This window comes from Molossus molossus, unplaced genomic scaffold (assembly GCF_014108415.1).
Source record: "Molossus molossus isolate mMolMol1 unplaced genomic scaffold, mMolMol1.p scaffold_m16_p_14, whole genome shotgun sequence".
In the NCBI taxonomy this organism is placed as follows: Eukaryota; Metazoa; Chordata; class Mammalia; order Chiroptera; family Molossidae; genus Molossus; species Molossus molossus.
In genome coordinates, this window is record NW_023425349.1 from 10,977,475 (window position 1) to 11,004,904 (window position 27,430).

The 27,430-nt window shown below is 36.7% G+C and overlaps 1 protein-coding gene across 6 annotated transcripts in view; it reads left to right on the forward strand.

Moving 5' to 3' along the window:
* LOC118629517 (spermatid perinuclear RNA binding protein) overlaps nt 1-27,430 on the forward strand; it is a 197,766-nt gene that overhangs the window by 99,510 nt on the left and 70,826 nt on the right. For all 6 annotated transcript variants that reach the window (XM_036260840.1, XM_036260841.1, XM_036260844.1 and 3 more), the window contains 11 exons: nt 133-277; nt 8,005-8,096; nt 8,611-8,706; nt 9,794-9,905; nt 10,602-10,699; nt 10,915-11,026; nt 14,372-14,464; nt 15,137-15,336; nt 21,059-21,217; nt 25,146-25,280; nt 25,475-25,615. In XM_036260840.1, coding sequence (XP_036116733.1) covers nt 133-277; nt 8,005-8,096; nt 8,611-8,706; nt 9,794-9,905; nt 10,602-10,699; nt 10,915-11,026; nt 14,372-14,464; nt 15,137-15,336; nt 21,059-21,217; nt 25,146-25,280; nt 25,475-25,615 — 1,383 coding nt within the window. The remainder of the gene's footprint in view (nt 1-132; nt 278-8,004; nt 8,097-8,610; nt 8,707-9,793; nt 9,906-10,601; nt 10,700-10,914; nt 11,027-14,371; nt 14,465-15,136; nt 15,337-21,058; nt 21,218-25,145; nt 25,281-25,474; nt 25,616-27,430) is intronic.

Consider the following 27,430-nt stretch of genomic DNA (forward strand, 5'->3'; position numbering starts at 1 on the left):
AACTAGTTAATGACTTTATTTACTTTCTTGGCACAATATTACTAGTAGTTAATAACACTTAAAAATTAGGGGGCAGTTGTTTTTTGAAATTTTAATCTAATTGGATGTTTTTGAAATCTTGGTGACTTTCAGAAACTCACAGAAGAGAAATATGAAGTGGAACAATGTGTAGATGAGGCATCTATTATAATTCGGAATACAAAAGAGCCCACACTAACTTTGAAGGTGATACTTACTTCCCCTCTAATTAGGGATGATTTGGAGAAGAAGGATGGAGGTACATACACACATATATATATATGTATATATATTTGTTTTGTTCATGAAGAACCTCTCTTAAGTGCTATGTTAACTGTACTTTATAGATTTAAGAAATAACTGTCTTCATTTGTTTCATGCCACTTACAGTATTTTAAACAGTTTTGTTTCACATAAATCACTATATTTTGCAAAAATGTATATATTTGAAATATAAAACGTGTTAATTCAAATACTTGTGCCTATCATGTTGTTCACAGCTCTAATTTTTATACTGTTTTGGTGTTCTGTTTTACTTTGTCTGGTATTTCGTTGTTACTGCTGTCATTCAACCTGTTCTGTATAGTTTGGCCATTAGGTCTAACTTCAGGATTAAATGTGGACCAAACAGTATTTTGAAATTTATTCAGTGTGGTTCAAATTACTCATTTGTATATTGCTCTTGTAATAACTCTATATAACCTTATAAGATGTATGCTTTTTACATAATTGCCCATGTGTAAATATGTTTTATAATGTAAGGTATATAAATTAGGGAATTGAATTTTTAAAATAATCTTTAGTAAGTGTTTTTTCTAGGAGGTTTGTGATCCTGTTAACATTTTGAATATGATGTATATGGGAATTATGCCTTGAAAGTAACTTTCTTCTGAAGTTAAAAAGAATTTGTCTATGGCAGTGTCGAACTTGTAAAAGTAGAGTGAGAAACCTATTCAGTTTTGAGAAGTAATCATGGAGCTGAGCTGCTTTTTCTGATGTTTTTATCCTGTCAAGTTAGCTTATTTCTGCCTCTCAGTTCTGTCCCTAGAAACTTACCATGTGGTATTTCTCCTGTGTGAGACCTTTGACCAACCAGGGGCCTCTCTCTGTCATAACAATGTAAAGGCAGTGTGGCCTGTGGGCCAGTGGAGACTCCCTATTGCTACTTTTCATTACTAGACATTTAACAAGTTCCTTGCTTACTCCCCAACCTGAAATGCCAGTGCAGTAAGAAATATTGGTCAGTTTCTTAATTTATTTTAAGTTGACAATAAAGATAGAAAGACATTTACCAGTGATGTTAGAACTTTGAGTTTTGGCAGACGTGTGATAGACTCCTTTTAAAAAGCTTTTGGGGTAACTAAATCAGCTATACCAAACCTAACGATATAAACTAGATATAATTATGAGTTATGGTTTAAAATTAAAGTGCATCCAATCTATAATTGGGTTTATGCATGTACTTTTTTTCTGTATATAGTATCTCTAACACCTCTGAAGAACCAATCTTAAATGGCTTAATTTCTTTAACAGCTTTTCAGTTCACCATTAACTGTAGAACTATAAAATGATTTCTGAAGTATCAAGATAATTCTGTTAATTCTGGTAAGCTGTGTTCTACTTGACCCCCCCAGTGTAAAACTAACCATTTCTAAGTAGAGTTATAATTATAGGTATTATTAAAAATTATTTGAGTATAGAGAGATGAGAAAAAGACTGAAGTTGCCAAAGACTATATTAATTATGTTTGCTTGTAGCTGTAGGCATCCCTTCCATTACTTCTTTGAAAGTATTAAGAGAACAACAGTCTTCTTTTTTCCTAGGGTTTTATGTACTTACATGGAATTTTGCCATAGTTTTCAGTGATACCCTTAAACTAAGTCTGTTGCTTTTATAACTTTAATTTCTGTTCAGAGAAACTGAAAAGAGATTCTTAGTGTAGTGCACCCTTCTTGGAAGACTAGTTTATAGGATGGGTAAAGTAGGAGAGTCGGTGTTTGTTCAAGATGTTTGTTTACTAAAGGATCCCAAGACCTTTTAAGGGCTGAATCTCATCAGCTGATGTTAAACATTGTTGTGTGGGGTCAGGTAAGGTGAAAGAATCAGCTTGGCTTTAATGTTTTATACATGTTACTTCCTCTTCTTTTGAATGGCAGAAAGATTCGCTTTGCTGTTGTCCTCAACCTCCCAGCCCTTTTGACTCACTTGTTATCTCTTCTAATTTGCTCATTTTGTCTAACCTGGGCTTTGTCAAAGACAGTTGGTTTTTGTTGTTTTTTCATATGTACTAGCAGTTTTGTGTATTCCTGGGCAAATTTGAGTGTTTGAGACCTTGGCTACATAATTCTGTGGGACTTGATTCCTTACACTAGACAGACCCCGCCCCCCCCCCCCCCCCCCCCCCCCAATGCTCCGCTGATGCAGTTCTTCCCAACTGCGGAGAGTAAAAGCACAAGATTATTAGGGTTCCAGGAATTCCTAAGACTGAGAGATATCCCTTTAAAAAAAATCTCCACTCTTTTCTTTCTCCTAGTTAAAAAAAAATACATTGTAACGTTTTCAGAGTATTTTTCTGTAGAGTTTCAATTTCTCCCCTCCCCACAAAACAAACAGACTATTCACGATATATACAGCATATACCTCACATCTTTCTCTTCCCTGTCTTCACCTGGTTCATATTTGGATAAAATCTAAAGCGGGGGGAATAAAGTGTGATTGAGAGCAGAGAGAACTGGAGGACTGGGACAGGTGAGGGCATCACGCTCACTCTCCTCAGGGTTGTCTACAGAAGTGGATCTATGTACCCATTTCAGATCACTGTTTACATTGTCAGTGGCCAGAGTATGTCGTGAATCTCTTTGGTATTGTTTAGTATTTCACAGGTAAGATTCCTCCTGTGCTGTCAGTTGTCTTTCCATATTCTAACCCTTTACTGAGGGTGCTGTAGAATAACCCTTCCCCATGACTGCATGCTTCCTGCTAAAGAGGCATGGGGGGAAAGCACAGACATTGGTGCCTGGCAGTCAGGTGTTCAATTCTTAATTCCATTAGTTACTATTTCTATGTGACTTTGGGCAGGTTCTTCATTTTAAAATGTGGATAATAGCCTGGCCCATGTAGCTCAGTGGTTGAGCATCAACCCATGTACCAGGAGGTTGCCGGTTCGATTCCTTATCAGGGCACATGCCCAGGTAGTGTGGACCAAATCCCCAGTCGGGGGCATGCAGGAGGTACCCAGTTGATGTTCTCTCATCGATTTTTTTCATCTCTCTCTCCCTCTCCTTTCCTCCTTCTCTAAAATCAATAAAGAAAAAAACATTTTTTTTTAATATGGATGATATATACTTTAGAAAGTTGTTTGGGGTTAAATGAGAGAGTTTATGTATTGTGACCTGTACAATACCCAGCATAAAGTAGTTGCTCAGTAAATGCTGGTAGCTTAAGAAAAAGATTCACAGTGTAAACTCACCTACTCAGACTGCCTTGAGTTCACAGTGGGAATAATGTGTACATGATAGGTCTGAAGAACTGAACCTTAAAGCCCCATTGAAGTGCAGTATTGGGATCAGTATTTTGTGCTTGCTACAGTGCTAATAATAAGCTTGTTTTTTATATAGTGTATGATTTTATTGAGGGCAGGTATCTTTTTCACTACTCCTAACCTTTTTCCTAGCTCCTGTGATGGTACCTAATACATAGTAGGCAATTAAAAAAAATCTGCTAAATGACTTTTCATAGCCACATATTGTTTGATTAAATAGGACTGTCCGGTATGTAAGAAGCATTAACAATGGGCATGTCAAAATTCAAGCTGTTAGGGTATAAAATAACTTACTGTTTTATAAGCAGTTTGTCATATAGGACTTATTTTAACTCTCACAACAGCCCTCTGAGGTGGATAATTGCCCTATTTTATAAATGAGGAACATATCATCACATTGTACCAGTTCCTGTCAGTCTAATGTGCTGTCTGCTTTCCCATTACTGTCTAGGATAAGTGTAGGAGCATCTTAACTAATTTAGTTATACTGAGCATACACAGTCTCAGCTTCTTTCGGTGCTTGTGATTTTAAACCAGAAGTGTGTTTGCTGTGAGGGTGGTAAATCAGCTCTTTATTCTGTTTACAGTGCAGTTTGAAACCAGGTGGACATGGAAACTACAGAGACTCATGTTGCTTATTAGGTTAGGATAAACCTCTGTCCTTGGTATTGGGGCGATATTCAGGGGCTCACAGAGAGGCTGCCCAAGAGTCCCTTTTCCCATAGGCACCATGCAGACTTCTGACACATCTTGACAAAAGTTCACTGGCATGAGTCCTGTTAGGTGAAGGCATTAGATTCTCACAGTCCAGAAATCACAACTGGGATGATAGCGATGCTGCAGGCTTTCTTTTCCTGCCTTCCTCAACTGCTAGATCTAAAATCCAGTGCAAACCTTGAGCCATTATCTTTCCAGTGGCTGACTGTCTCCTGAGGCACTGAAAAAAAGTCATACCAGTAACATTGCTACTGGAAATTAGGAAAACAGTCTCTCTGATCTGCCTTAGTGCTACGTTTACCTGTGCACGTTATAGTGGCCTGATGTTTTGCATGGGCAGTGGTTTGAAGCATAGTGCCTGTTCTATACAAAGCCTCAAGGAGTTGAGAGAAGGGGCTGCAAGGATATCTTCAGGCTAATTAAAAAATCCTGTCAGCATGTACTTAGTAGCTCAGCTTTAGGCTAACTAGAAAAGTCTGTATTCAGTAGCTCAGTTCCATCCACATTATCAAGGAGGTCTTCATGATAACCCAGCTCAATTATTTTACCTGGAGCCCAGGTTCCAGACATATAACTCCTGTTTAACACAGTCATGTTCTGGCTTTTCTCTGCCCCATGTCCAGGCTAGTGTTTTTGTTAATGAGAACAGAGTTAGCTTGCATGTAATGAATTGAGAGAAACTGACCAACATTTCCTGTAGTTTGGTGTGTTTCTGGTCACTGATCTAACCTCTAACCAAATAAAGTTAGGCATAATAGGCTTCTTTTCCAGTGCTTCCATTGTTCAGAATGCCCTATGTACCTTCATGCCCTGATGTCAGGTTACTGAGCAATATGTTTTTAAAAGTTGTTTTCTTTGCTTTTGGCATTTTTGTCACTCCCCAAGCCCATCCCCCATACTATTTCTTCTTCTTCTTTTTTAAATTCCCATACTGTTTCTTAATCTGTTTTACTGGTCACTACAAGAAAAAATGAAAGGTCTCACAGTTCCATTGTTTCTAATTTAAAGATTCCAAGATGCTTTTTATCAGAAAAGCTTTGCTTCCCCACAAAATTGAAACACCTACATTGAAGTTCATACAAAAATGTTAACTTGACGTTCTGCTATGAGAAGTGGCAGTGTTTTTTCGGCAGCAATTCTATGATTACCATATTAAGTCATTTTTTTCTTAAAGAATGAAAATATGTAAAACTGTATATTATTAATATGTAAAGGAAGGGAAGCAGGGCTTATAAATAGTACTGTAGTACCATGTGAATTTACATGGTTTTAAAATAAAAAACTTTGAGGAAGATAAAATGAGATGAATTATTGCAAGTTCTCTACTGTGTCCCACCTTATGAGTATTGAGACATTTTGGATCTTTTGACATTTTGACTCTCAGAGCAGGAAGAAACATAGCCATTCTGATGGTGATGTAAAAGGGATCTGGTGCAGGTCTTCTGCTCACTGCCTGTCCCTCCATCTCCTGCTAGTGGAAGCTACTGCCTCCAAACGTTGACTGTCTGCAGCGAGCTCATGCCTCTAGGTTTTTTTTTAAATAAGAGTTTGTGGTTATATTCTGACTTTGGGGATGAAGTATCTTCATATTTTTGCCATTGTCCCCCTTTAAAAATATCTGTGTTGCAACGAGCATGAGATGTTATTTACAAGTTCTGACCATTGGATGAAAGTACTAGAAAGGTCAAAAAGAGTTTTGGTTTATTTTGTCTTTTCATATCCAAACTTCCTCTGCCTCCCTTCTCTCTTCCATTGCCCTCCCGCCCCCTTTCTACTTGGTAAGATGGTAAAATAAAACTAAACTTGCCTTATTCTTAACTTAAAGATTGAGATTTAAAAAAAATAAGTACAGCCCATACCTTTCTTTTGGAATTACATTACTTGTCAGTCAGTCAACCTTTGTTATGTCTAACTTTCAAGAGATTCTAATCATTCATTTATCATAGTTTGTTTGATCTGGTATGTGAGCTTTACACAGATGCTTGCATTAACCCCAAACATTTTGACATACAACATTAAAATGAGTGAGTTGTATGTTTTGTGTCATTATAAAGACAAAATTGAGCAAGTCTGGGAACTAGATCACCTATAACGTGAAAACCCATAGTACATTTGTTTATGGTTATAAATGAATCCACATTAATCCTTCTTTTTGAGGCTGCCCATTTTTTAAGTAAAAGGGGGTAGTGAGAGGAGACACTGTGTTGTGAATTTGTTGGCAAAGGTTAATGTGAAACAGTGCAAACATCTGGTGTGTAGAGCTCACTGGGTCAGAAAATAAGTGTGTAGCACTTCAGCCTTTAGAGCGTTGCAGCCTAAAAAGAGAATCCCAATTCTTCCTCTATTGGGCATTATGCTTTCGGTTTCAGTTAATGGAAAGCTGGCAGTTAGAATATACAGTAAATTTGTCGTAATAGAATCATGTAAATGAGGAAACCAAAGTACCAGTTATCTATGTCATATTTTAAAATATTGGTATTGTATCAATTGGCCCTCACAGCATACCATCAAGTCTGATTATCATGATTATACTAGAAAGAAGTATTGGACTTTCGTACATCTAAGAGTTCTTAAAAGAGAATGGTGAATCTGACTTAATTGAATTAGACAAAATTTCTCCCAAGAAACATTTGTGTATGTTATTTGCATTTAAATAATGTACCAAGTCTTTAAAAAGTTGAAAAACTCCCTTTGTAATAGCTTAGACTGCAGCAGTTTTCAACCTGTGGGTCGTGACCCCTTTGGGGGTCAAATGACCCTTTCACAGGGGTCACCTAAGACATAGCAGTAGCAAAATTACAGTTATGAAGTAGCAACGAAAATAATTTTATGGTTGGGGGTCACCACAACATGAGGAACTGTGTTAAAGGGTTGTGGCATTAGGAAGGTTGAGAACCACTGGCTTAGAGGGGAATATATTTGGCTCTCTAACCTTGGATTCAGGATCATGTGACATTTTCTCAAATATGGATATTTTTCCTTAATCACCTGTTTGAATTCTTAATTTTGCTGCTTTGGGCCATTTAATCCAGCTTTAAAATGTTAAAGCATGTCAGCTAGCTGTAATTAGTATTCTTTGCTGTCCTTAAAAAAAAGTATAATACAAAACTTGAAATATATTTCATTTTTGCAGTTTTGGTTTAGAAAAGAAGGAGTGAGGGAACTCCAAGAATACACTTAAACCATTCTCATCAGTGGGGTAAAATGGTTATCTTGTTGGATGAGAACATAAAATTGCCATATGCAGTGTATTCTTAGTATATCTCAAATTGATTACACGAAAGAGCCCTGCTTTTCCTTAAGAATTGATTAGTGATTAAGATTCCTTCTATAGAGAATAGTTATCATTGCTCTTGGTTCCAGATTTCTACTCTTTGCACCCTGCCAAAGGAAAAAGTGCTATATACCTATTTTGTGCCCTCTGATGTTATACATGTTTAATAAGATCCCAGATTGTATGTAGCAGTAGTCATTGATTTGTTTACTGAACGAATGCCTTTGTGCTCCTCTTGTACTTGTGCACAGAATGGCTCTGAAGACTTTTTACCATAGTAATCATACTGCATGTAACTTTAAAAAAGCAACAAATCCAAATCATGAAATCCTCTGGGAGTCTTATTAGTTCACTCAAATGTTTCTCTTTTTAAAAATTTTATAGTTTGGTAATTTGACAGGAACTCCTTGGTCAAATTGTATGTCTCTCTCTCTCTATCCTATTTTCCCATTAGAAAAGGTTGCGATGAAAGATCCTCCGGACTTATTGGACAGGCAGAAATGCCTGAACGCCTTGGCGTCTCTTCGACATGCCAAATGGTTTCAGGTTGGCTCTTTGTTATTATCTTAACTGCTATTATACCCTTGTATAGGTTTCATTTGGAATACTTGCCACTTAATGGTTTCTGTGTAGAGTATAAAATGGGGGTACTCTACCTTATAGTGTCATTGTAAGAGTAAATGAGTTAATTTAGATAAGTGCCTATAGCTTCTATTATAGTTGATGTTTAATTATAATACTTTTCAGCTTAGCACTCTGAATTTCAAATGATAGCCTATAAAATACAAACATGGGTGAGAAAAGTTAAAAGTTAAGATAGTGGCCCAGAATGTGGTTGCCATGAGGTTATAAAAGCAATTTTAGTAATGTGCTTGTTTTACTATAAAATGTGTCTTTCTGAATTATAATTATACTGTTTTAATAACTTGATTTAAAAAATTTGTTTGACAACTGATGAATGACTGACTAGCATTCACTTTAAAGAGCCTATCCATGATCAGTGTGCTTAAACAAAGAGTGGCTTTCAACAGGGATATTGGAATCATTTTGTTTGTTTTAGGCAAGGGCAAATGGATTAAAATCATGTGTAATTGTCCTTCGCATTCTGCGTGATTTGTGCAACAGAGTCCCCACGTGGGCACCATTAAAAGGATGGGTAAGTACTGAAATACAGTTAAAAGCAACTTCTAAACTATAATCAGAGGAAATCCTGTAGAAGTTACATATTACTATGAAATGGCTATATTCTGAGTTAGCTAAGGTATGCATTGCCTTTTTTTCTGGAAAAAAATTATGCATTTTTTTCATATGAATTCTTTTTTATGCATTTAACTTGTCTCTTTTACTTTATCATAATTCATGTTACAGACAGAGCCTGAGATTTTTTTTTCTAACAAAGGTTAGCAGTGAGTGTCTTCTGCACTTTGCTCTGCGGTGTTCACTACTGCTCATGAAAGCTCCTTGCCTGGCTCATTGCTCCTTCAAGTGCTCCTTCCATTTAAGATAGAAATGAGTGACATGCCATTATAAGGCTCCCGTACCTTCTTTTTCTTTTTATTTGAGTGCAGACATGTAAAAATAAATTTATGTTAGTAATTAAAGTCAGGTGAACAGTATGGACATAGTTTATAATGTATATTGCAAAACTTTATTTGGAAACTATTATGCCTGACCTACTTGAGACCACAATTAAGAACATTATAAAACAAAGCTCTAAAAGGTCATTTTAAATTAACTTAGCAATTATTCTTTCATATGATATCATCACTTTTTAAACTGATTAGATATGGAGATTTGGTCTTTCATTTATTCTAATTGTAGTAATTGAGGCAGGCTGTCTGAAATGAAGTCTTATGGTTTGAGTGCTTCCTAGGTTCTGTGGGAGAGAGTTGGTTGGGTTTGAATGAATATTGATTAATTATTAGCTTACTAATTTATGTGAAGGCTTGTTATATTTTTGTTAAATCAATTAGATGACCACAATTTCTTAAGTGATTCTTTCAGGGTAACTGCAAATAAAGTTTTTGTAACAAAATGTCCTCTGAATATATTATCTCAAAAATTGATTTAAAAACACTAGATGGGGTAAAAGTTGATAAAGGGGAAAGGTTAATTGGGCCCTAAATGATAAATTGACTTTCACTTTTTTGGTCTTAATTGTAGATAGAAATGCCAGCTCACATTTAACAGGAATCCTTTTAACACTTGATGCATGTACTAATTTGTAATTTAATATCTTCTAGCCACTAGAGCTTATATGTGAAAAGTCTATAGGTACTTGTAATAGACCTTTGGGCGCTGGGGAGGCCTTGAGACGAGTAATGGAGTGTTTGGCATCTGGAATACTACTTCCTGGTAAGGGTTTCAAACTCCGGAGGCAGAAGAATCAGAAAAATCTTATTTTGGTTTGTTTTCCTAAATATTTGTTAAATTTGTCCTCTGAAGAGGAAAGTAATATGTAGGAGTTGAGTTGTTTTACTTGGAATTTTAGCAAATAGGATATTTGTATGTTGGAAAATACTATAAAACTCTCTTTAAATGTAATTTACATTTTATATATACTAACATAAATGGTACTAATAAGATATTGTGTCTTCTATGAATTTGCTTTACTTAGAGCTCTGAATTTGAAAATGTAGATGTTTGGTTAAAATGTATGAAGTCCACTATTTGCACTCTGGTGTTTAATTTGGAAAAATTAAATTTAGTTTTATATCCCATATGTAATCCCCTTAAAGATTGGGGATGACTTATCATGCTGTGTCTGAATTCTCACAGCAAGACCCAGTTTTGAACTTAGCTATATAAGTGACTTTTAGTAAAATGAGGACATTTAGGTGCTAACATTGAAAATGAGAGTATCCTTTTTACTCCATTTAATTAAGCAAATGTAGTTTTTTAGTTTTTTTCCCTCTCCATTCTCTCTCTCTCTCTCTCTCTCTTTCTCTCTGTGTGTGTGTGTGTGTGTGTGTGTGTGTGTGTGTGTGAGTTTATTGAATTCTAAACTCAGTCCTAAATGGTAATTGTGTTTTTCTTTTGCCTTTGCCAAAGGGGGTCCTGGTCTTCATGATCCTTGTGAGCGAGATCCAACAGATGCTCTGAGCTATATGACCATCCAGCAAAAAGAAGATATTACCCACAGTGCCCAGGTAGAAGATGGGGCACATTACTGTGATCTATTAGAGGGATATAATCATTTTATTTTCTGAATTGTTCTAGTTAAACACTATTTTCTTGCCTGTTGTTAAAGGGACTTTTTCTGTCATAGCATTAGCATTTAATGAATAGTCTTTTTAGTGAGATGGTCTAAGGGATTTATACATGGCTGTTGAAATTTGAATAAATATGATCTTTTGTTCTTCAGCATGCACTAAGACTGTCAGCCTTTGGCCAAATTTATAAAGTGCTGGAGATGGACCCCCTTCCATCTAGTAAGCCTTTTCAAAAATACTCCTGGTCAGTTACTGATAAAGAAGGTGAGTGTGAAAGTTTTTTATTGGTGTTGGACATGGGCAGTGGTAGAGATGGTCTTGGGATGTATCTCTTGTTAGAGCTGAGGGAGCTTAATAATCGTTAATGAGATGTTAACTAGACTTATTGTAGTGATCATTTCACAATATAGACAAATATTGAATCATTATGTGTTATAAACCTGAACCTATTATACCCTAATTTAAAAAAAATTTTGTTAATCCAAGTCATGTATAACTATATTGTTTTTCTTCCTGACTTTCTGCTCTTCTGTGCCATCAGTGACATCAGCTCCTTTTATGTATTCTTATTGGTGATGAACTCATTTGGCTATGTTGGCCAGATTCCATTATTACATAGATATAGGAACCATACTTTGAGAAGCCCTGGTCTAAGAGAAGAGATAAGCCACAAACTAGGACGAGATGTTATCACTGTGCTTAGAAGTGTTACATAATTAAGAAAGACAAAACGAAATATAAAGGAAGAGAAAAGTATATTGGAAAATTCAGAAGTATCTTCCATTTGTACTAGTCTGTTTGAACTCACAGTTTCAGCAGGAAGCATAGGCTTTGAGGTCAGTGTAACCTGGGTTCCAGTCATAGCCCCATTATTTACTAGCTTTAGGCTTTGAGCAATTACTTGTTCTCTGTCCTAGGGATATTACCCCCCACTTTATTGGCTGTTAACAGAATAAGATGCCTAACTCAGTTCCTCCAATACAGCAGTCTCAAACATAAATCCACTCACTCTCCTTGTTATAGCACAGAAAAATATCCCTCACCCCCTTTACTCCTATTAAACTAGAAGGTGGGATGTTTAACATCAGTTATATTTCACCTGGGACCCAGCCTACCTCCACAGTTGATATTACTCTAATAATTTTTATATGATGAAAATAGTGTACCAGCCCAATCATTTATTTATTTAGACAACAGAATTCCAGTGGGTCTAAAGGCTTCATGGAGTTCACAAGATCAAAACTGTTTCATAATACTACTAGAGCTTTGTGTGTGTGGTTTCCACTCTTTCAAGAGTGTACAGTTTTCCAGAGGCTGCATTATGACATGTGATGGCATCGTCACTTTGATAGCTAATGGAATGATTTTTTTTCATACTCTTTTATTAAAGTTTTTTGTTATAATTTCTAATATGTTCAGTATTGATAGATATTACCCACAAAACAAAGCTTTTTGAGTACTCAATAATTTTTTTTTTTTTATTATCCTCACCCGAGAACATTTTTGCATTTATCTTCAGATAGAGCGGGAGAAAGAAAGGGAGGAAGAGAGAGAGAGACATTGTTTTGTTCTCTGTATCCAGCATCTAAAGTTATCCTACACATAGAAAATTCTCAATATTTGTTGTTGAATGAATACATAGAATGAAATTATAATGAGGATGATAAAAAGTACAGGCTTCAAAGGGTAATGATTAATAAGTTAATACATGTAAGGTATTAAGAACAGTGCCAGGCATATGGTAAGCACTCTCATATTATTTTTTAAAAATTGTTGCCATTTATGCATGTATGTATGTATGGTGGTATGTGCCCCTAGCGGGAACCGAACCCAGGACTCTTTGATCCGCAGGCCAACGCTCAACTGCTGAGCCAAACTGGCCAGGGTAAAATTGTTGCCTCTTAAATGATCATTTCTCATTTCTAGATATTATAGAGGTTGAAAATGACTTGTGTTTTGTAAAACAACCTCCCTGCCCCGATTACTATTATGATTAGCCCCATATTGTACAGCTGTTTTACAGTGGCTGGGATGGGAGAATGAAGCTTAATCCATAGAACTCTATGTAGCTGGAGGATTTAGAGAAGAGATCTGTGTGTTTAAGCGTTTGTGATTTCCACACAATCAGAGCAGCTTTTAATGTAACTTAATGAGTGGTTGAATGATTTGAGTAGACTTTGTTCCTTTTGAACTTTTATCTCTTAAAGACTGCATTTTGGGAAACTGGGACATTTGGTTTTATGTAATGTAGATGAAATATAATACTAAGCAGATATAAACAGATATTGCCTTCTGTAGAAGAGAACATCAAGATTTATTGACCTGAGTGGTAAGCATTGACTCAGGCAAGTGCTGAAGTCATTGTTTGTCCCGTGGGACAACAAATCTTGATGATCAGAGAATATGTAGTGGTATTCTTACACGATTTCATTAGAAGTATCTGGAAGTCTTGTGGCATGACTTTCTTGAGCATAACTTTCCTTTAGGAGAAACCCAACAACCAGTTTTTAAGACACAGAGTTCTTTCAAATACTTGGACAGATTGATGAGTTTTAACTTGGACAGCAAAGCCATATGCCTGACAGCATTATGAACCAGCTGCTTTACCCAAGAAATTGCATTATATCAGTTCAGTTAGTTTTGGTCCACACCCATTATGTTGTTTCTAAGTCTTGTGATAATTTTAAAGATACAAGACAAGAACAATATCTTGGACATTCATAGAGCACTAAGGAGACTTGGAAAACAGCTAGTGACACACCAGCACCTTGGACACTTTCTGATACCATAGAAACTCTTTTAGAAAGTTGGCCTGGCCAGTGTGGGTCAGTGGTTGAGCATTGCCCCATGTACCAAGAGGTCGCCAGTTCGATTCCTGGTCAGGGCACATGCCCAGGTTGTGGGCCCGATCCCCAGTGGGGGGCATGCAGGAGGCGACCAGTTGATGTTCTCTCTCATCAGTGTTTCTATTTCTCTCTCCCTTCCTCTCTCTCTGAAAAAAAAAATCAATAAAGAAAAAAATTTTTTTTAAAGAAAGTTGAGGTGAGAGAAAGCTGAATGAAGCAAACGTCGTAGAAAAGATGAACTGTAAATAAAATCTTAAGTAGGATTTGAGTGGGCAGACAGAAGAGTATTTTGTAGTGTGAGAAATAATCAGATTTCCCAAAGCCTAAGATTAAACGTGTGAACTTTAAATATTTATACAAGTAATAAATGTTAAATTATAGAAATATTTGAAAAGACATAAGTAAAAATGAATCCTAGTACCAGAAAACACTACCTTTAACATTTTGATATATATCTTTCCAGACCTTTTTTCTGTTTATGCATATTATAGATGTGAATATATGCATAGATATTTGTATTTGTATGTATGAGTGAATGGGAACATAAATATTTATAAAAAGGAATAATATTGTTTCATGAAGATTTATGTTAAAAGTTTTTGCTATTACAAGATTATGAATATAGTAATTTAATTGTTCAGTGAAAGAGTTCTATTGGTCCTTGTGATTCCTAAGATTTCCCTTCCTGAACACATCAGATACGTTTGGTAGAGGAAGTAGAATCATTGTTTTAACTGGTAATGAACCTTTTGTAATTCTTTAGGTGCTGGGTCTTCAGCTCTGAAGAGACCATTTGAAGATGGATTAGGGGATGATAAAGATCCCAATAAGAAGATGAAACGGAACTTAAGGAAAAGTACTTAAAATCTTTATTCTTATAGATGTATAGTAGAAAGGATTTATAGTGTCAGGAAAATAAAAATTACAAAGTGAAGAATTGAATTGATTTGAATGGGGGTTTTTGGAATAGATCTTCACTGAGAAATTGATGATTAAATAACTTCTTTTGTTTCCAAGTGTCATTGCTTTGGACAGTGATTTTCAACCCTTTTCGTCTCATGGCACACACAAACTAATTACTAAAAATCTGTAGCACACCAAAAGGTGTATTATATTTTTTGCCGTTCTGACAAAAAATATAGGTATAGGTAATTTTGATTCATTGTTGTATTGGCTGTCATTTTTTTATTTGACATCTAAGAGAAAAGAGGTAAGTGCTGCTGACTAATAGGTACTGTATTGCATATTTTAAAAATTCTTGTGGCATATTGATTGAAAATTGCTGGCTTAGTATATATTAATATTGCCAAACTAAAATTAATGTATAAGATATAGTAACACATACTACTTTTATAGTGATGTTGCCATAATAATTTAGAAGTAATTTTATAATTGTTTATGAAGTTAATTTATATATGTGTTTTTTAAATTCTCGCTTTTAAAAAATCTGAGTTTATAGTGGTCACTGGAACCTACAAATGCATACATTAAAGCAAAATGGTTTAATGTCTGATCTCTTCTTTAACAGTTTTGGATAGTAAAGCAATAGACCTTATGAATGCACTAATGAGGCTAAATCAAATCAGGCCTGGGCTTCAGTATAAGCTCTTATCTCAATCTGGCCCTGTCCATGCCCCAGTCTTCACAATGTCTGTAGATGTGGATGGTACAACATACGAAGCCTCAGGACCATCCAAGAAAACAGCAAAACTTCATGTAGCAGTGAAGGTACTGTATGTCTTTTATTTACCTGTGCTTTGTTATTTTATGTTGTAGATAAAGTGCTTATTTTCCTATAGGAAATTAACTGAATTTTTTATATATATTTTTTAAATCCTTACCCAGGGACATTTTTTGATATTTTGTTCAGATAGAGTGGGAGGGAGAGAGAGAAAGAAACATCGACGTGAAAGGGACACATCGAGTGGTTGCCACCCGCACGACCCAACCAAGGCCAGGGCCAAACTGCAACTGAGGTACGTGCCCTTAGCGGGAACCGAACCCGGGTCTTTCCTGACCGCAGGCCAAGGCTCTAACCGCTGAGCCAAACCGGCCAGGGCAAATTGTTTAGATTTTAATAATATAAAGAATATTGTCATTTCTGGGTCACAAAATTCTTTTTTGGTTGTAAAATGTGTTGATTATACAAAATTTGGGAAATACAGAAGGAAAAGTAAGAAATAAAAATGTCAGTTGTGTATCTGAGGCAGATGATTAATAGTTATATACATATGTTTTATTTATGTACAGTTTTTATTTTATTTTTTTTTTATCCTCATCCGAGGACATTTTTCCATTTTTTGTACAGACAGAGTGGGAGGGAGAGAGAGGAAGAGAGAGAGAGGGAAACATCGATGTGAAAGGGACACATCGAGTGGCTGCCACCCGCACGACCAACCAGGGCCGGGGACAAACTGCAACCGAGGTACGCGCCCTTAGCGGGAACCGAACCCGGGTCTCTCCCGACCGCAGGCGGACGCTTTAACCGCTGAGCCAAACCGGCCAGGGCTTATGTACAGTTTTTTTTGTTTTGTTTCTTTTTTTAGGTTGAGCTTATAGTGTATATGTAACTTTATCCTCAGGTTTTCTTTATTTAACATGTAATGAGTGTTTTTCCATGTATTAAAAGATTCATAAGTAATATTTAATGGCTGTATGAGTAACATGATATAGATGTAATGTTATTTCCTTATCATTGGATATTTTGCTGTTTGCAGATTTTATTTTTTTTATCCTCACCCGAGGACATTTTTCCATTTTTTGTTCAGGTAGAGTTGGAGGGAGAGAGAGGAACGGAGAGAGAGAGAGAAACATCGACGTGAAAGGGACACATCGAGTGGCTGCCACCCACACGACCAACCAGGGCCAGGGATAAACTGCAACCGAGGTACATGCCCTTAGCGGGAACCGAACCCGGGTCCCTCTGGACCGCAGGCTGACTGTTTGCAGATTTTTTTTCTGCCATAAATTTGGTCATTACCTTTGTGCATGGGACCTTTTCTGTATTTCAGAGTATGTTTTAGGGAATACAGTCCAGGGTTGAACCAATTAGTCATTCACGTAGGTTTGTGGAAAATGTCTAAATATTGGAATCTCTCTAAAAGTACATGCGACCTCTTGCAGAGGCATGTGAAAATGTCAGAGGTCATATAGACTGAAGATCAGTTTTCACTTATGTTCTGTTATGGAACAGTATAAGATATAATTAGTCTGTTTTCATGATCATTCCATTTTACAAGTATAGTTAATGTAGATGCAAACATTATCCTAGAACTAAGGATACAAAGTCTTTGCCCTCCTGGAGCTTGCATTCTAGTGTGATAGGATGGGAAAACAGACAACAAATATATAAATAAATAAATTACATGTCAGGTAATAACAATGCAAAAAAAAATAACTAAGCTTTAAAAATATGAAACAATATTTATGTTCTGTCTTGTTTATAAAACAGGTATTTTAGGTATGATGAAATAGTATGAGTTTATGAGGCAGAAGAAGAAAGCCAAGAATGAGGGAAAAGGTGAATCCAGGAATAAGGCTAAAAATACAGTTTGATAATTTAGCTACAATGTATGCTGAGAACAAGTCACAAATATAGACCTAGGTTCTCTGACATCTGACATAAAAAGCATGTAAAATATTGATGTACTATCTATGACATAAGAATGGACAGGACATTTGTTTATGAGAGTCACAGTTGTTTTGGCTTAAAGATCAGGTGGGCATTCTCCTTGGGTAGGTCTTCATAAAAAGGGGATAGCAATCATATCCTTTAAAGGCACCTATGATGCAGAGATACAGTTTGTGGGTTGTTTTTGTAATAACTTGTAATATGAGTGACCTCATAGCAAGTTGCAATCCAGCAAAATTTGGGTGAGTTAGTAGAGTGGCAAATTTTGCAATAGGACAAGATTTAGATGCTATTTGTTCTCATAATAACCGTTAATATTTTGGTATGTATTCCACCCCTCACCCCTTAACCTACAATTGCAAAATTCAAAAAATACTGAAAATGAAAAATACTTTCCTAAGTTTGATGCAAACTCACTTTATGGGAAAACCTGACCTGAATTGATGTGTGGTTATTTTTATTTACTTTTTATTCCATTTAGTGTGAATATTTTATATATTTCTTTGCCCAAACATGGGGTAGCACCTGAGATACCACTGGAGATTTGCAAAATATATTGTAGTAGCTTTCTAAACTCTGAAAAGTTATAAATTCTCAAAATAATCTGGCCCCAAAGATTTCAGGTAAGGAGTGATGGGACGTACCAAATATATACTTAAAATAGGGTCATGTTTTCTTTATTCATCTAAAAATATATTTATTGTCTTTTATAGTTATCACAAAGATTGTTCTCATTTCTACTGATGGCCTAATATTTCATTATTATCATTCCACCACAATGTCACGTATCCTCTTTTAGAGTTAGATGCTTCCTGTTGATTGCTTTACATCTTTTTTTACATCTTTTTGAACTAGTATGATTTTCCCTTAAGATATATTCAACAGATGGAATTATTAGGTCAAGAAGAAAGCCCATTTGAATGATCCATTAATTCATTATATGTATTGAGATTTCTATTGTCAGGCATATATTGCCATTCATAAGGTTATATACCACGTTACAGGTTCTGTATGAGTTTGAGAGTTTTATATCCAACATATGTTTATGAAAGGAGGTCCCACTTGATAAAAATCTTTGCATTCCTTATTCAATAGCTTGGGTAGGAGGTAGTACCTGTGAAGACAAATCATACCATAGAATCAAAACAAGAAGAGATCAGTTTCTGCCACAAGAGCCTAGCTGCTCAGCATCAGGCAACCTACAGCGGTCAATCTTCTCTTTCCTCTTCTAATTCATTCTCTTTAGATTCACAAAGAGCACCTTTAGGGACAAAATCAGCTGTATTTCATGGAAAGACTCTTCTTCATTGCGGGGAAAAGATTAGTTAGAATGGGGCACAAGGTGAAGGCTCTTTAGAGAGGTTCTTGCAGCCGTCAGTCTCTGTCAGCCAGCCACAGATGTGACATTGTTTTGAGGGGAGAGCTGTAGGATAGATGCGTGTTTATGTGTTTTCTTTTCACTCTTGGCCCCTAGTCTTTTGGGGTCATCTTTATCAGTCTCAATCCCTCTCATGAGAAAAAAAGACATGACTACACTGGATTTCCCAGTCACCTTGTGTTCAGAAAGCATCTTGTAAATTTCAGCTCATTTGATGTGTTTATTATGTTGGGTTTGTTTCCTAGACATTTGAAACTCACCTTTCTTTGGTATAGTGGGTTTTTGGCCTTAATTTTCATTTCAAACAAACTTTCATTCCAGAGCTCTGAGAACTCACTTTTTAAAAAAACTTTTATAGCATATACTAATCACTGAATTATGTATTCATAGAAAATGACTTAATTTGATATTTTTGTCAGTTGAGGCATTGCGAGTATACTGTAGCCATGTTATATATACGATAGATGTATTGAAATAAGTTACTATAATAACAAGTAAATAAATGAATTTGATACGTGAGAAAAAGGCAGAGAGAAGTGATGGTAAGTAATTTAAATGAAGCTAAATTTAACTGTTAAATTGGGGAAACTGCATGTCTCCAGTTTTTATTAGAGTAAACAAATCAAATTTACGGGTGACTCTTGGCTTTTGAGTTGCAGCTTGTTACCTAGTGTTAATTCCAGACTAATAACTGTTCTCTCAGAGACGTGATTTCTCAGGAAGAGGATATTTGCAAGACTCAGTGGAGTAGATGTTTTCTTTAGAAAATATTGGTGAGGATATAACCAAATGATGTGAGTGTGCTTAGTGTAAAGAACTACCTGACCACTTTTAGAATTCAGGATGTTAATAAAAAGGGCTCTTGGCTTTATTATCTATCAATATAAGGAATTCATTTATGATTTGAAGTGTTCAGCAGAATGCCAGATTTTTCATATGAATTGGGTCAATTAATTTCAAGTTCTCTTGTACAGAGTTCTTATGCTCTTTTTTTGTTTAGAGTTATACTACTTTATTTATATTGGTAATCCTTTGTATAAGATGACATTGTTTATAAAGGCTGGGCTGCCTGGCTGGTCATTTGTGTGATTATCAGAAGAGTTTATATTTGGTCTTTTGAAAACCAACTTTATTGAGGTATAATTTATATACATACAGTAAAATTAATCATTTATTATATATGGTTTTGACAAATGTTCATAATCATGTAACCACCTTGGTCAAGATATAAAATACTTCTTTCACCCACAAATTCCTCTTCTGTCCTTTTGTAGTGAATCCCCTTCCAGGTCACCAGCCCCTGGCACCCTCTAATTAGTTTTTAGAGTAGTTTTTTGAGAGATACCTGTTAGACATAGCTGGGATTATAAAAAAGTAGATGTGCTTTTACATTTTACATTCCAGCAACTTAAAACATTAGTCAAAAGCTAAAACAAATATAGGGGTCTTTAGGAACCTATCTCTATATTTGCTTATATGAACCTTTAAATTCGTAACTGATAATGCAATATCAACCCGTTTTAAAGAGGCTTATAAAAATGCTGGTAAACATATTCTCTTGTAAACTGAAAAGCTGTGTAATCTAGAAGGAAGTTTTAAAAGGCATGCTTGCATCTGTTTGTGTGGGTGTACACACACACACACACACAGTTCTGAGAACCTTATTTTAAAAAAGATTAGAAATGCCAGGCATTGAATGGGACTGTAAGAAGAATGAACATTGGAGGTAGCCAAGCCATAAAGTAACCAGTCCTTGTGAGGATGGGATAGAAATACAAACCTAAAACTGTTCCTGGTTCACTTAACATAGAGAATAAACCTAGAGACTGAATCTTTTTATTCAAGTCTCATTATGGTTTAAGTTAAAAGCCAAGAGGTCAAAAGTAGAAAACTTTAGATGTTATTTTATAATTGACCGGAAAATTGATTCCAAGTTTAAGAAAACCTCCGGATTGCCTTTCTTTGCTAATTTCTCCTAATGGATTGAATCAACTAATCAGTCTTCCTGTCTTGCAAATTAGAAAATTGAGGACCAGAGGAGAAATATAGGAATAGGTCCTGATGTCTTTTCCTTTCTAGTCCAATGAATGTACTTTTTACAATGTGCTATTTTACTTTTGCTCTCACCTCATTGGTTGAACTTGTCTATGCTGTTTATTTTCTCTATCTCTTATCTCCAAATAAAATGAACCTGGAGCAACCTCAGGTTTGCATTTCTATCAATTCTTTATTTAAACCTAATTACTCTGAGGAGGCTTTCCCAAATTTTATGGTGATAACACTGGTAGGTAAAACCAAGGATTTGTAGATTTAGTGTCATCTTGCTCTTCCTCCAAGATAGTTCATGAATTCAAATGTTGTGGACTTGAAAATGTTGTTCTCAGTATTTCATTGAGTGTCTGTGGTTTGAATAAAACTGAATCTTAATGTAATTTGTACAGGTGTTGCAAGCAATGGGATACCCAACAGGCTTTGATGCAGATATTGAATGTATGAGTTCCGATGAAAAATCAGATAATGAAAGCAAAAATGAAACAGTGTCTTCAAACTCAAGCAATAATACTGGAAATTCTACAACTGAAACCTCCAGTACCTTAGAGGTATACTTATATATTTTTTCCTTAGAAAATAATGTTCTTTGTAGAAAATTTGAGGGAGATGGAAAAATATAAATGAAATCAAAAGCATATACAAACATCTATATTCTAGAGGCAGCCATCATTAATATTTTGGTTATTTCCATCCAGCAGTTTTACATCTTGTTATTTTTGTTTTTAGTTTTCCATTTAATTCTTAAAATATCAGTGAAAATCTCTGGCCAGTGTGGCTCGTTTGGATGGAGCGTTGTCCCGCAAACCAAAAGGTTACTGGTTGGATTTCTGGTCAGGGCACATGCCTGGGTTGCTGGTCGATCCCCGTAGGGGTTGTGCAGGAAGTAGCTAATTGCTGTTCTGCTCCCACGTTGATGTTTCTCTCTCACACTCTCCTTTCCCCTCTCTCTCAAAAAAAAGTAAAAATATATCCTCAGGTGAGGATGTAAAAAAAAAAAAAATAAAAATATCTGTAAATGTATTATGTACTGCCCTGGCCAGTTTGGCTCAGCAGTTAGATCGTCAGCCTACAGTTCAGAGAGACCCGGGTTCGGTTTCCGCTAAGGGAGCACGTACCTCGGTTGCAGTTTGTCCCCGGCCGTGGTTGGGTCATGTGGGTGGCAGCCACTCAATGTGTCCCTTTCGCATCCATGTTTCTCTTTCCCTCCCTCCCTCCCTCCCTCCCTCCCTCCCTCCCTCCCTCCCTCCCTCCCTCCCTCTCTATCTGAACAAAAAATGGAAAAATGTCCTCGGGTGAGGATAAAAAACAAAAACAAAAAAAACATATCGTGTACTGCACAACATATTTAACTAGCATTTCCCTTTTGCCACATTTCGCAAGTATATTAACAATAACTGAAGAGCAAAAAACCAAAGGTCTTTTGGAGAAAATTTAGGATTATTTGAAGTTTGTGCTAAGTTGGGGGCAGTGGGTCATCATTGAGTTGGACCAGCTCTGAGAAAAGCATATAAAATCCTTGACATAGTATGTTCCTCAGACTCTGGAGAAGTCCTGGCTTATGAGCTTATAACCACAGACAACAAAATGGGGCAGAATCCAAGCACTGTATTTACAACATATTGGAGAATTAGTCGAGCCCTTGTTTATTGCATTCTACGTAAGAAGAATTGGCTTTCAAGTAACAGCAAGAGCTTAGGTTAACATTTAAAGCATTTTGTCATTTGTAAGAATAAGTATTTATTAAGGACTAAACTATTTTTAGTACCTGCTTACTGCCAGTTGCTGAGGAAATTGTGTCCAGCGCCTCAAGATGCCCTCAGGCCAAGAGAGCAAAAGACATATTTATAACTAATTATACTGTAATGTGATTAGTTCTTTGCAAAATGAATATAATAATGTCAAATCTCTAAGTAGGAAGTGATTGTGAAATTTACACACGTGTAAACTCAAAGGGACTAAAATGTAAGCTAGGTTTTAGATGATGAGTAGAATTTTTAAGGGAAGAGGTGGAAAGCAGGTGTTCTAGACGGAAGGACTAGTAGGTGTAAAGGATTTGTGAAAGAAAATGTGTACAAGTGCCAGGTGGGCCGATGTAGAGCCTGAGGGGCCAGGAATTGTAAGAACCGTGCCTGACTGCGTGTGATGTTGTGGAGGACAGAAGACATGATGCCTGCCTTTTGAGAGGACTAGTCGGTCATTCACAAGTGGAAGTCATAAGCAGGGCAAATGTTTTCCTGGCAGTGTTAGAAATACTGAGAAATAGCTCATTAATTATGAGGCTCAGACTGTTAAGTTCAGAGGGAACTAAGAAGGGAGAGCGCAGGGTGGCAGCCACGAGTATGTGGAGCTTTTGGTAGTGAATACATCAGAGCTTTGTTTCTGTGTGATGGAATCATTGGAGCAGGGACAAAGCCCTAGTCATTCCAAGTAGGAGTGGCTGATTAGAATGCAAATATTTTTATGTCTTGACACATTTTTATAAAAGTGCTTTCAGATTTGGAAAGCAGAGAGAGATCACCATAGACTGGTTTTAAAAATTATTACCTTTTAAAGCTGGAGACTGGGAAATTTGCCTTGAAATTTTTAAAATGTAGATTGTAAAACCTCTTCAAGAAGTGATATTTATTACAGAAGATCCAGAAGTGTTTATGAAATTTGTCTTTAAAAATAGTCCAATGTTTTACTTCTATAGCATCGACCACTTATCAAATCAGCATATAGTACTTATTAAGAGAATCCTGCTGTCCATTAGATTTATTTTAATCCTCACTGAGGATATATATTTTTTCTATTTATCTTCAGATAGAGTGGGAGGGAGAGGGGGAGAGAGAAAAAGAGAGACAGAGACAAATATTGACTGGTTACCTCCTGCAGGACCTGCATCAGGGCTGGGGATGAACTGCAACTGAGGTACGTGCCCTTGATTGGAATTGAACTGGTGACTCATTGGTCTGCAGGTCAGCGCTCTAACTGCTGAGCCAAACTGGCCAGGGCTCCATCAGGTTTATATACATAATAATTATTTTGGGCATTCATTTCTTGGTTCAGCATTTCTTGAGCAATTACTGTGGTGGAATTAAAGACATGATCGCTAACCTCAAAAAGTCCTCAATCTTTGGGTCTTTCTCAAAATCATAGCTGTAATATTTTGCAGTTTGTTATATTTTTGGTGCTAACTTCTCTCTTCACTTGAGCCTTCACACTCTTACATGAATTACTTTTCTTCCATCTACTCTTACCCTTCTTCAAGTCAGTTCTTTCTACCACTTCTAGAGTAATTTTCTACAACAGAAATTTAATTATGAACTTTCCTAGGTGAAAGTCTTTTCAGTGGTTCTCCACTGTCCAAGACACAAAGCCCACGTGCCTGGTACAAATTCCTTATGATTTGGCTCCACCAAGGGTGTTTCCAGTGAGGTGTTCTACCTTACTCTCCTCACCCCTTCATTCAGCCCAACTGAACTTCTTGATGTTTCTCCTGTCCAGAATGCCCTTCGCCTTTGTTTCCTCCTTATGGTGATCTGGCCCTTCCCTTTTGTGGGTGAGTTCACATCGTCACTTACAGGAGAACCATCCTGATGGCCCTAGGAAGTGATTTCTTCTATTATGTTTCCATAACTTATACCCATTCTATAATATACATTGTTTTACAGTGACTTTATCTGTCTCTCCCACTACACTCTAGCTCCTTGAGGACAGGGAATGACTACTTTTATTGCTTTTTTTAAATTTCAGAAATCCATGGGTTTTCCGTTGGGATGGCAACCCCCTGTTTTCACCGTACTTGCCCTTACATCTCTTTAGAGCAGTGGTTCTCAACCTTCTTAATGCTGTGACACTTTAATACAGTTCCTCATGTTGTGGTGACCCCCAGCCATAAAATTATTTTTGTTGCTACTTCATAACTGTAATTTTGCTGCTGTTATGTCTTAGGTGACCCCTGTGAAAGGGTCATTTGACCCCCAAAGAGATTGCAACCCACAGGTTGAGGACCACTGCTTTAGAGAGACAGAGAGATGTGAATGGGCAGTTTCTTTTCATCTCCCAACAAAATTGAGTTATTTTTATCCAAACACTAACAGTGAAAGTACAGTGAATGCTTAGGTATCATGTGAATCTCAACTGTTCTAGCCTCTTTGTTCGTCATTTAGATGATAGTTCTTAGAACATGAGCACCACAGATCGGACTCTAGCGCCAGGTAAGGGTGAGGCTGCATTGCTCTTGAGCGCTGATCTGCTGGGACAGCCCTGCTTCAGAGGCAGTCAGCCCCATGACTGACTCCGATGTCTATTGCTTGTAGAGTTTCCATACCATTCAATGTACTTCATCAATTGTCTATGGAGCTGACAGTGCATTAGCCCCTAAATGCTTTAAAATGCAATTTTGAGCCTCTTTTTCAACAGAGACATAGTAGTATTTTATAATAAGAAATTTAATACTTTGAAATCTTGCTTGATTGAATTATTTCCTTTTAGGTAAGAACTCAGGGCCCTATCCTCACAGCAAGTGGCAAAAATCCTGTGATGGAGCTCAATGAAAAAAGAAGAGGTCTTAAGTATGAACTCATCTCGGAGACTGGTGGAAGCCATGACAAGCGCTTTGTGATGGAGGTGTGTACCTGGATACAGGCCAACTGGTTTCCCCCTCAGAAACATCCTGAACTTACATGTAAAGGAGTGTTAGACTGAGTCAATTATTGTGGCACTATTTGCCTTTTGGTGTTTTCTGTGTCTTGATCCATTTAAATTAAACTACACAGAGGAGTTGCATGGAATAACTGCGGAGTGTTTGTTCCTGATTTTAGGTGGAAGTAGATGGACAGAAATTCAGAGGTGCAGGTCCAAATAAGAAGGTGGCAAAGGCGAGTGCGGCGCTAGCTGCCCTGGAGAAGCTGTTTTCTGGACCCAATGCAGCAAATAATAAGAAAAAGAAGGTTCTCCCTCAGGTATGAGTTGAGCATTAACCCTTTGTAATACCTTTGAAAATTATTCCCTGAATTAAGTTTGCTTTTTTGTTTTTGTGCCTCTTTTAGCTTTTTCTGAAATTATTTGTTTTTCTTGGATTTAGCAATCTTTTCTTTGGATTAGGTCATTAATAATATAAATGTCATTGGTTCCCTGTTCTGTGCTTGTTCTAGGCAAATTATATATTAAAAAGAGACTGCTAGCATTATTTGGGGCCTTCAGGTCATTCTTGACTAGGTGGAATGTTGAGGGATTTGGACTTGAATGAGATGTTAGCATTTGTCTGGTTTAGGGAAGCTGCCAAGAGGACTTGGGCTTTCTTTCATTAGCCTGCAGATGCTCTTCCATTTCCTTTTCAGTTTTGAACTTTTGCAGTATTTGTTTTGGGTTTTCTGTTGGGATGGCACAGTAGAAGTTGACCCTGTGTTGCTTCTGTTGATTGGGAATATCAGTGCTACTAAAGCCTGGGATTAGCAAGGTATTTGGAAAAGATGGCCTCCGAATTCCATACTTTTGGATAACAGAGTCTTCTAACCATTTTTTTTTAATGCATTCAAAAATATTTTCTAGACATATACCATGTGCATGATTGTGAAGGAAAAAAGACACAGATATAAGTATTACACATTCTCTCCTTCATGGAGAGTACTTGTGTAATAATGTCTGAATATATTATGTGATAGAAAAAACAATTAAAATATTGATGGTAGAGGTTTTCTTTAAAAGCAGGTTCTTCTCCTTCCAAAGACATGAGCATTCTATTATTGCTTACTATACCATGTTAGAAACTTGTTTTGTGTTCAACTTCTTTTTACTATAATAAACACTGATTAAATTTAGGATTCGAAATATAAACAAGTAAAACTGACTTTTACTGAAATTAAATAAAAATAACGTTTAAATTGCAAAGGAAGACGTGTAGAGAGAATGGATTTTGTTTTCCTAAATCGTCTAGAATATGTTCTAAATTAGGAGATAGATCATTGTTACCTTGTTTACTTTGATATGAGTTACATCTTGTAATTTGTCAGTTCATTTGTGTTTAAAAAGCCTATGTGCAGCCCTGGCCAGTTTGGCTCAGCGGTTAAGAGCGTCGGCCTGCGGTCCGGAGAGACCCGGGTTCGGTTCCCGCTAAGGGCACGTACTTTGGTTGCAGTTTGTCCCCGGCCTTGGTTGGTCGTGCGGGTGGCAGCCACTCGATGTGTCCCTTCACGTCGATGTTTCTCTCTCTCTCTCCCTTCCTCTCTCTCCCTCCCACTCTATCTGTACAAAAAAATGGAAAAAATATCCTCGGGTGAGGATTAAAAACAAAAAACAAAAAAAAGCCTATGTGCAGAGACTTATTAGGTAGATAAGTTTGGTTCTAGAAGGAATTACCTCGATTTGTGTGAGGTCACTCTGTTACTGCCAGATTGTTCCTTCCTGACTACTTTTGAATAAATGTCTGCTAGAAGTTCACTCATTTTTAGAAATTTTCCATACTAGAAGCTATAGAACTCCTGCGTTCAGTGTGCTTAACAGCCAAGAAGCAGTGTGTTTTGGATGTGTGGGTTGATTTTTCTCAGCCAGAAAGGAAAATGGCAGTTCTCTGTGCATGATATGTTCATTCTTGAAACTGCCTTCTGCCCAGTCATACTAGCAGTGGAGGCTGACCGAGGAGGAGCAAAGGGTGGTGGTGTCTCCATGTGAGATGGATGCCTGTCTGCTCTGAGACACTGTGACTTTGTCGTGCAGGGAGCTCGGAGGCTCTGCCTCCTTCCCTGTTCCTTGTTTGCGGTAGGGAATATTAGTAGTTT